Genomic DNA, 9999 nt, shown 5'->3' on the forward strand with positions numbered 1-9999 from the left:
CCGGCAGTTACGCGGACCCCCCCCCCCCGCCAGCAGCTCGCCACCTTCCTGTTCACTACTGTCCCCTGTGCAGGACACAGGTTTGGCCAATCGTGGCTCCCACTGGCCGCAGTTCACCGCTCCAGGCCAATGGGGGCTGCGGGAAGTGGCGTGCGCCAATGGAGGTGCTAGCTGCCCTTCCCGCAGCCCCTATTGGCCTGGAGCGGTGAACCACAGCCAGTGGGAGCCACAGTCGGCTGAACCTGCAGATGCGCCAGGTAAACAAACCAGCCCAGCCCACCAGAGGCTTTTCCTGAACAAGCGGCTGACCAGCTTTGAGAACTACTGGAATAAACCATTAATTTCTACCTGTAGGAGTTCATGAAACCATTGTTGTTACTCTCTTCAGGACTTGAGTGATGTTTACCTGCACTACAGGGCAAGAGGAGCAGGGGAGGCTGTGTCAGTTAGGGAGGAGTCATGTCTGCTTTGCCTTGTGCTTGCAGAATAGCATCTTGGCTGCTGACCCTTGTCTGGCCCTCCTTTTGGTACCTTTCAGTGGCCAAGGCACCAAGACAGGGAGTAGTAGCAATAAAGCCCATTTTTCTTTTGAAAAACAGGAAAAAATTGAAGTGTAAGATTGAAGAAAGTCTCATGGAGGCTTCAAGTCAGCGAATTGAGAGGGGAAAGTACATGGGATTTAAGAAACCTTCCTCAACCCCAAGGAACTCTAGCATTTATAAAATTATGTAGGAATAACTCTGATCCCTCTGCCAGCAATGAAGTGGTTAATCTGCCTCTTTCCATCAAGAGCAGTAAAGAGCTAGAATTTCACACAAGGCTTGCGGGGACTGTGAAGTGATGGCAGGGTCTGGAAGCTGCCGTTTTCTCAAGTATTTTCTTCGTGATTTTTGTTCAGTATTTGGTTGGGGGTGGGGTTCTTTTTTAACCTTGCTATTGTGAGCAAGACAATGGAGGTTGTGAACTAGTAAAATACAGACTTCATATGATTGCAAGATAACCTCTTTCCATGTGTTTTTCTAGTGCTGCGTCACAGCGATCGCCTAGACCATAATACAGTTCTGCAGTTACCCAGTAATACATTAATCCATGATACTCCAGAAATAAATGGCGCAGCATAACCCCGTACTCTGCCTAACAACACCCGGGGTGGCTATGACATTAGCATCACCCTAGTCCTCTCCCGCAGCACATCCCTGGCAAGCCTGCTCCCCAGTTGCGCCTGCTGAACACCATGTGTTTTCCTCCTGCTCCTGGCAACTTCCACACAGAAGATCAGGAGACCTGGTGACCAGCCCTGTCCCGCTGCGCGCTCCAGACACAGCCCGCAGGCACGAACCTGCCATTACCGCACCAGGGAAACGCATTGGAGGCCTTGGTGGGTGGGGGGTGGGAAGTACCATTGTTTCGTTGGGATAGGGGGGAGGAAATGGACAGCGATGAGCAGCCGAGTGTTCCCCCTGGATTGGTTTTGCCCCTGCTCCTCCTTCCCCCCCTCTGCAGAGGCCCGGAGTGAGTCAGCCCGGCGGTATATAGCGCTGCGCGGGCGGCTTCTGTGTTTGCAGAGCAGTCGGTTCCATTGAGTCTCCTATTAGGTGTCGGCTTCGTAGCCAGCAACGTCGTGCACCATGCAGTGGCAGCCTATGGAGATCAACCCCGAGGTGAGCAGGTGCAGCGGGAGAAGGGGTTGGATTAGGGCTGCCTGGAAGATCGGGGTGGGACTGGCGCTGGGCCCCCGGTGCCAGGCGGGGCGCAGGGTGCGGTGACCGCTAAGCGGGGGGCAGGGCTGGGTGAATGGGGGGCAGGGCTGCTGGGGGGGGAGCCGGGCTGGGGGATGGCCGGGGCTGCTGGGGGGGGGGGAGCCGGGCTGGGGGATGGCCGGGGCTGCTGGGGTCTCCCACTCGCTCATCCGCTTTATCCTGCAGATGCTGAACAAAGTGAGTGGCCGGCGCCGGAGGAACCGCGGAGCTGTCGGGCGGAGCAGCAGGCGGGAGCGGCTCCTTCTCGCCTCCCTCCATCCCCGCCGGGGTGGGGTCGGAGCGGGATGTCTCGGGCGCGGCCTCCCCGTCACGCCTCCGCAGGGGGGCTGGGCGCGGCCGCACTGCGGGGCCGCCACGGAGGGGGTTAAAGTCGGGGTGGGGCCGGGCGCCCCATCGAGCGGTATCCGCCCCACGTGCGGGGCCGGGTCCCGGGCTCGGCGGCAGGTGGCGCTGCGGCCCCGCGGTTTGTGCTGTGTCACTGACTGGAAGCGGGCGGGGGAGGGGCGGTCTGACCGCCGGGCTGGGCCCCCTCAGGCTGTACAGCGGGTGGGGCTGCCGGCATTGTGGGGTGGGTCCCTGGGCTGAGGGGCTCCTGCTTACCCCCACCCTTCCCTGATGAGCCCACAGCGGGCTGGGTACCCCCTGCCTCATGTCCTCTCCCTGCAGGTGCTGTCCCGGCTGGGAGTGGCCCCCGGCTGGCGCTTTGTGGATGTGCTGGGGTTTGAGGAAGACTTGCTGAGCTCAGTGCCCACCCCAGCCTGTGCCCTGCTCTTGCTCTTTCCTCTCACTGCCCAGGTAGGTCCCTGGGATGGGGAGGGGTAGCAGCTGCCATTTCTGCAGAGCTATCCCTGTGCAGGAGAGACAGTCTGCTAAATAAGCAGGGGCCTTTGTTTTCCTCTTATCTAAGATTAAACCTGCTATATAGGAGATACTAAACAGAAACCCCACTGATTCTCTTATCTTGTGATGTTGCTATGGGATACACATGGTGCTTGGTACTGGGAGATGACACACCCCAGGAGTGTCTTACTGTGATGTATGGTGAACTAACACAATGCAACACCTAAATGTGCATTGCAATTATTGGATACTTAGTGCAAAGTCCCTAATGTTAAAATACCTGTTCTTATGTGTGGTTCCTTACTGAAAATTCTTGCTTTAAATTTGATGCTCCCTTAAATCTGCAGACACAGGTTTCTCTAACCCAGATACTAACTTGACAAAGCAGAAGCAGGCACACCTACTCAGACTTGTAGAAGAGAATGCTGTATTTCTTTCCCTATTCCAAAACTAACATGGCAACACTATCTGGCAGGTGGTACAACTGAATCAATCAAATCCATTTCCTGACTGAGAATTCCATAGGAAGTGAAGTTCAAAGACCTGATATCCAGATTTCTGACCTGCATCTGTCTATCAGATAGACAATGAATTAGTTCTCAGTGTATGCATTCTTCATGACAAGACCTGAAAGGGTGGGGGGGTGTCATGCATCTGAAGTGTGTATTCACCCAAAAAAGCGTATGCTCCAAAATGTCTGTTAATCTGTAAGGTGCCACAGGACTATCATAATTTACATAGTAAACTGAAAACAATGCAGGTAACTTTTTCACTTAGTATTAATTCATTCCTCAACTCATCTGTGAATGTATGGGACTGAGGTGATACCTTGCTGTCACTGGGGCATCCTCAGAAGACCTGTAATTTGCTTGACCACATGACTGTCTAATTAGAACAGAGTCTAGGGATACTTCAAGGGAAGAATAGCTTTTTAAATCTACTGAAACAGTACTAATCTCACAGTATTTGACTTGTAAGTTTTATCAGTGATGTATTGGTGCTTTGCTATTGTCTAAGATGGCAGTAACGGGCTGCTCACCCCCATAGTATGAATTCATAATTGACTAGAGGCTGTAATCTTGGATGCACAGTTAAAACCTCAAATTTACTAGAATGACAGTCAGAATTGCTATTAGTTAGCATACAATTATAGTCCAGACAAATGAGCCACTGAAACTACTGGGAGCATGGGGGAGGCATTCTGATATTGCTGGTCCTATAGCTGGCTCAACTGAAGCGAAGGCATCTTGAGGGTGAGGAATAGAGGAGAATATAACCATTGCTTGTGTGAAAGTTGTTCCTCATACTACTTGTCTCCAAATACATGAAATACAGCTGATTAGGGAAGTCAGCTACAAAAACTTCTGGCTCTAACTTAGCAAGCTCTTGAGTGGATTGGACAGTAACAAGTCCTTGGAACTCTTATTTCTCATGTCAACTCTTTTTTTGTATAGCTGTTTCCTCTGGGCTATCAGGTGGAGTCCCATACTACAACTTGGCTCGTGCACCACATACATTATGCAGTACTAGACCAGTGTCATCCTAGTGGAAGTAAAAATCATGTGGGTTTGTTCCAAAAAGGATGGCTTTCTGGTTACATTAGAAGCATCAGAGGGGAAGTGATCTTCCACAACTGACTTACCTGGTAGACACTCTAAAGGATATTAAGATGTCTAGAAAATCAAACTGTTGATGTACTTGTTTGCAGCATGAAAACTTCAGGAAAAAACAGATTGAAGAATTGAAGGGACAAGAAGTTAGTTCCAAAGTGTATTTTTTGAAACAGACGGTTGGCAATTCCTGTGGGACAATTGGCCTGATACATGCAGTTGCTAATAACCAAGATAAATTTGCATTTGGTAAGTATGAATATTGAGCCTTTCCCTTAAAAGGGAACTTCCTAATGAGGCCACTCACTGATCTGCATACTCCATGATCCACTGTAGCTAAAGAACTCTTACACTAGCTACTTTATTTGTCTAAGACTAGGTTTGAGAAGATCAGATCTGACTAGAGCTCTTCCCTGAACACTTCATTACAAGAAACTTAGACTTCAGTGGCTTATGGGATCTGCCCATAACTGAGTGACCTACACCCACTGCCCTTTGAGTAACAAGGGAATACGCTAGTCTCAGAGGTTGGACAATAGTGTGTTTTCTATATTGAGTCTGACTCTTGGCACCTGAAGTGCTGGGAAAATTGATCAAAAGGGAGGTAATCCAATTTCTATTGGATCTAATTAGCGTAAGAATACCATTTGCCTGAGTTTACATGTATCAGTGGCTGGGGACTTCTCCATATAGAAAATTTACAAATGTCTGGTGTCAAACACACAAGCTTGTGAAGTTACTTGTACAGTAACTCCTTTCTTAATGTAGTATGTTCCTGAAAAATGCAACAACTTAAGTGATTCAATGTTAAGCTAATCCAATTTCCCCCATAAGAATTAATGTAAATGGGAGGGGGTGGGTGTTAGGTTCCAGGGAAACTTTTTTGTCAAACAAAACCATATTATAGATATAAACAGTGTGTTTTTAAACAATTTAATACTGTTCAGCTATGATTGTGAAGCTTGGTTGAGGTGGTGAAGTTAGAGGGAGGGATATTTCCCAGGGAATAGCTTGCTGATAAATGAACTAGCACTTGGCTGAGCCCTTAAAGGTTAACATTGTTAATGTAGATTCTTAAAGCATCACGAACAGGAATGAGGGGAGACAGCATAGCAGACACACATGGTGTGTGAGAGATGCACACTGTCCCTTTAAGTAAGCTGACCCACTCTTAAGTTTGTCTTTTTTTAAGTAGATCCAGAAGTTGAGACAGTAGCTGCTGCCCCAAGCTCGCTCTCTCCATCCATGTCCCTGCCCTGCTCTATATGGAGGAGGGGTAAATGGGGTGGGGGAGGGAGACACCCTGATATTAGCACCCACACACAGCAAGCAGGAGTCTCTGGGAGCAGCTCCAAGGCACAGGGCAGGAGCAGCATATGGCAGTTCAGCTATACCTTCCCCCACTGCCAATTGGTAGCATGCTGGGTGGCTGCAGCACAGGGAACTTAGGGGAGTGAGGAACTGATTTGGCAGGGGAGAGGTGCATGCTGCCAGTCCACCCTGGTTCCAAGCCCTCACCAGCTAGCTGCAATGGGCTGCTCTTCCTGCAAGCAGTAGACAAAGCTGGTAGCTGCCAAATGATGTTAGAAGGGAGCATTGCACAACTTTAAATGAGAATGTTCCCTAACTGATGATCAACAAAATGTTAACCAGGATGATTAAGTGAAGAGTTACTATATCTCTTGCATGACAAATCTAGAGCAATGAAATGTACCTTTGCTGGCACCTGTGAGGCTTTCTTGCAAAAGAGTGCTTAGTTTAGCTATTGTCTTAGAATGATACCCAATATGCCAAGGTGGGACCCACTTCTCATTTCAGGAAAACCTGGCATGGCTAATAACTAGAATAGCTACTTATTCACTCCTGTTCACACCTAAATTTAGTCAGGAAAGTGACTGTAAAATAGTCTTTCAAGTTGATGGAGCTACTTCTGTTGGGGTTTCAGGTTACCCCAAGTTGAAGGGGGTTATCTGAGTAGTAAGCAACCAAGGAGCTGGATTGTAAACTGGTTCATGCACCAGACTTTTCAGTTAAAGCACAGAGAAATTCTGTCCTCTTTGAAGAAATGGGTTCTATTGGACATTAGAAGCTAGGCAATTTTTTTTGTGTTTGAAGTAGGAGCATCAAACACAACCTAACTCAGTAGTATCAAACTGGGAATTGGACTGAACAGTCAGTGTTGCTTCCAGATTAATTCTGGAAGACCTTCTGTGGAGCAGGGGGAAAAGGGAATAGAAAACCACCAGGTGTTTAGAGTTAACATTCCAAATATAATGGTGCTCAGTCACTTGTCAAATGAAGTAGTATCTGGTGACTCATTCCATTGCCTTGACCTAAAATGAATTCAAGTTTAATAATTTAGGTATGTTGCAATACTTCAGTAAAAGTACTAAGGTAGCATAAGTTTCTAAAACAGTGTACTGGGCAGCCTAGACATGTATAAAATCCTATATGTATATTCCTATCTGTAAACTAACATAGCTTGAGTTGAACTCGCTCATAACCTATATATGAACACATTCATTGTCTAACCATGGCAAACTCTTGCACAGATGATGGATCAGCCCTGAAGAAGTTTCTCAAGGAAACAGCTGATCTCTCTCCTGCAGAGAGGGCAAAACATCTTGAAAATAACAAGGTATGAGAAATACTGGATTGGAAAAGTCTCTTACTGCAACTTATATTTGGGGTTTATTAATCTCTATCTACTTTCTCTTCAGGCTATTCAGGAAGTCCATAATACTGTTGCACAAGAGGGCCAATGTCAAGTAAGCTTTGCATATGAGACTTAGTTTATGATGATGGTAGGGACTAGAGTGCTGTATCTCTATATTAATACCACTTACAAGTGGGAAAGGGAGAGATTATTTGGATCATGGGCTTGCCCCAGCTTGACAGCACTGCATTATACCATTCTTTCCATTTTAAAAAAAGGCAAATAGGGAAGTAATGAAACTCCTTTCATGAGTCTTGAGTAAAACTTTCAAAAGCTCCTTATTGCCCAAATGGGTCTTAGTCTAAGTTACTTAGAGGATTTCAGAAAACTTCTGATTTTGATGTTTACAAAAACTGCCATCCTTGAGCAAGTATGGGAGATGCTGAGAGCCTTAGTGCTATTGCTGACTTAGGCTGCTAGGCTGTTATGACCTTCAGATAACTTTCTTCTCTTGTTTCTATCTATAAAATAGAGTTTACCTAGATTGTTACATGTAGGTATTTAAAAACTTGTATTTCACAAATGCAGAGCTGGATCCAGATTTCCAACAAACTGGAGTCCAAAGTAACTAAACTTCATAGATTAGTTTGCTGTTAGAATCAGTAAGATGGCTTAGCTGTATCTGTCTTTCTCCAGGTAGAAGAGGATAAAGTGAACTTCCATTTTATTCTGTTTGTCAATGTGGATGGACACCTGTATGAATTGGGTAAGGTTATATAAATCAGTATTTGGAGTAGGCTGACATAGGAGCTAGCTATTTAACTGTGGCTTTACTTCACTAGCATCATGGTAAAAACTAAGCTTACTTATAATCAACACATGGACCTCTAAGTTGCTTACTAGGTAAAAATCTCTGTGCAACCCATTCTGACTAGAAATATCCTGAAACCAGTATTGGAGAGCTGTCTTTCCCACTTTCCCTTCCAAAGGACTAGACCTCTCAATGTTTCAGACTTTCTAGATCAGAGCACTTCTCAAATGTGGCCACCGGAGGCTTTTCTTGCAGCCACAGCCTCCTGGGCTGTGACTAGGGGAGGAAAGCAGTGGCCCCTCTCCCAGGGCTACCAGCAGTGGTTGAGCCCTGCCCCCCCTCCAGAGACAAATGTTGAAGGTGCAGGCAGCTGTTGAATTCTCCACTTTCCTGGGGGCAGGGGAATGGGCTTCAGGCTTCATCCACCCAGTCCCAGGCTCACCACCCACACTGTTGTCCCTGTGTCCCATGGCCTCCCTGCCCACTTCCTCATCCAGGGCTTAATTTGTCCCAGGACTCACTTGGGGTGAGTAAATCTGCTGTGACAAGTGATATTAACAAACATACAAAAAGTGATAATTTGTAACAGACTTACTATCAGCTTCTTTTAGAAAGCAATCAAAAGTAAACTACTAAGACAAACATGCAAAGTACCTTGTGTGTTTCTAGTCTTTAGTAGACAAGAATAAAGACCAATAACTTTTTATTAGTCTGAAAACATACACATGTCCAAGTCATTCCAGTTTATGTGCATATTTAGTTTTCCTAAAGTTAATTATGTATTTTGCTGGTGGTCATGCTGACAATTTTTCCTAAGAGTTGGTGGCCACACTTTGAGGCCACCAAAAAATTAGTATTCTAATGCAGAGGTTCAACAAATTTGCCCTGTGATTCCATGTTGTGGCCACACTTTACTGACCTTACCAATAAGGAGTCTTGCTCTGCTATAATAGCTCCTGAATGATTAGGAGGTGTAGGTTCAGGAAACAGCTGTCTACAAACACCAAAATCAGACAGCATAGAATTAACACTTAAAAACAAAACTGTGCTGTCAAGTAATGAGGTTTTGTTTATAGATGGACGCATGCCATTCCCTGTCAATCATGGAGAAAGTTCAGATGACTTGCTGTTGAAGGTAGGCTCAGTTACTTCAGTTATGAGTTAATAGTGTCTATGGGTTGGGGGATTCTAAAGCTGCATCTCTGCAGCATGCCTTCTTGAGCCAATTGCAGTTGGTCTGCTAGCACAGCAGTCACATGGCTTGAAAAGCCTCATAGTATCACTAGCTGCTAGGTATCATAGTAAGCAGGTGCTCCAGGGCTAGGTTCAAAACAGTCTCTAGCAGCAAATACCCTTGGCTTAACAAGGATGGTGCACAGATGGTCAGGGGTTTTTATGGTTAACTTTTTAGAGAATATTGCATACTGGCTGTATATTACTGCAGCCTATCAGAGTACTAAATAACTCTTCTCTTTAAGGGTTCTGCCAAGATCTGCAGACAGTTCACAGAACGTGAGAGGGGAGAAGTTCGCTTTTCTGCTGTGGCTCTCTGCAAGTCTGCCTGAGATGCTGAAGAGGGAGTTGGAGGAAGGCAATCTGAGAGCACATCAGTAAACGCAGTCTCAATCTTTCATTGCTTCAGTGCTTGTGAAATATAGCTGGTTTGGCCAGTCTAAACAGTTCTGCAGAACTAGTTCCACCTCCAGTATACACACATCAGAAGAGTTTGAGAGAAATAAGCTCAGACTCTAATATGAACTGTTCTGACAACTGTCTTTGGACTCTTAGGCCTTGACTTTTCACACATTCAGTTTAAAAAAAAAAAAAAATTATTTACATGGCTTGTTTAACCTGTGCCTAAAGTTAAACTTTGATTCCTGTACTTAATAGGATAAATAAACTCTTCTGCTGTTGAAGTTACTGGATTAGTCTCTTTCAATGTGGATCTTCAAACCAGCAGAGTTAAGGGTAACATGACTGCACTCAAAGTAGGCCTAATAACAGTGTTAGTCACCAGAGGGCAATGACACAATAGATAAGAGAGCACTTCAAACAAGAACTGGAGGCCCAAAGCATGGGTAACAATGCTCTGACACTTAAGTTAGTGCCTCAAAATGAGGACCTATAGGGAGAGAATATCCATTTAGAGCTGTTATCTAAACTTAGATGTGTTAGAGCACAGAATATCTGTTCTTAATCACTACTGGAGATGCATGTCTCTTGGCAAACAGATGAAATACTTCACAAGTAGGGTGCACAGTAATTCTGTGATTGACTAGGTTATGTCCACAGTCTCACTTAATGTCACTGTAACTGTTGCTT

General features: G+C 45.9%; 1 protein-coding gene across 1 annotated transcript; it reads left to right on the plus strand.

Moving 5' to 3' along the window:
• Nucleotides 1–1494: 1494 nt before the first annotated feature.
• On the plus strand, nucleotides 1495–9597 carry UCHL1 (ubiquitin C-terminal hydrolase L1). The gene is made up of 9 exons (XM_030565388.1): nucleotides 1495–1661; nucleotides 1926–1937; nucleotides 2427–2555; nucleotides 4309–4459; nucleotides 6763–6848; nucleotides 6931–6978; nucleotides 7563–7632; nucleotides 8754–8812; nucleotides 9156–9597. The coding sequence occupies exons 1-9, from the start codon at nucleotides 1629–1631 to the stop codon at nucleotides 9240–9242; spliced, it is 675 nt and encodes a 224-aa protein (XP_030421248.1). The 5' UTR covers nucleotides 1495–1628; the 3' UTR covers nucleotides 9243–9597.
• Nucleotides 9598–9999: the final 402 nt, after the last annotated feature.

The sequence above is a fragment of the Gopherus evgoodei genome, chromosome 5 (assembly GCF_007399415.2).
Source record: "Gopherus evgoodei ecotype Sinaloan lineage chromosome 5, rGopEvg1_v1.p, whole genome shotgun sequence".
NCBI classification, from domain to species: domain Eukaryota; kingdom Metazoa; phylum Chordata; order Testudines; family Testudinidae; genus Gopherus; species Gopherus evgoodei.

Excerpts from the sequence above, each read along its gene's own strand:
- UCHL1 (XM_030565388.1), top strand. The coding sequence starts at position 1,629 with ATGCAGTGGCAGCCTATGGAGATCAACCCCGAG. Across the intron at positions 2,556-4,308 it reads TCTTTCCTCTCACTGCCCAG|CATGAAAACTTCAGGAAAAA; the intron begins GTAGGTCCCTGG and ends ACTTGTTTGCAG. Across the intron at positions 6,979-7,562 it reads CACAAGAGGGCCAATGTCAA|GTAGAAGAGGATAAAGTGAA; the intron begins GTAAGCTTTGCA and ends GTCTTTCTCCAG.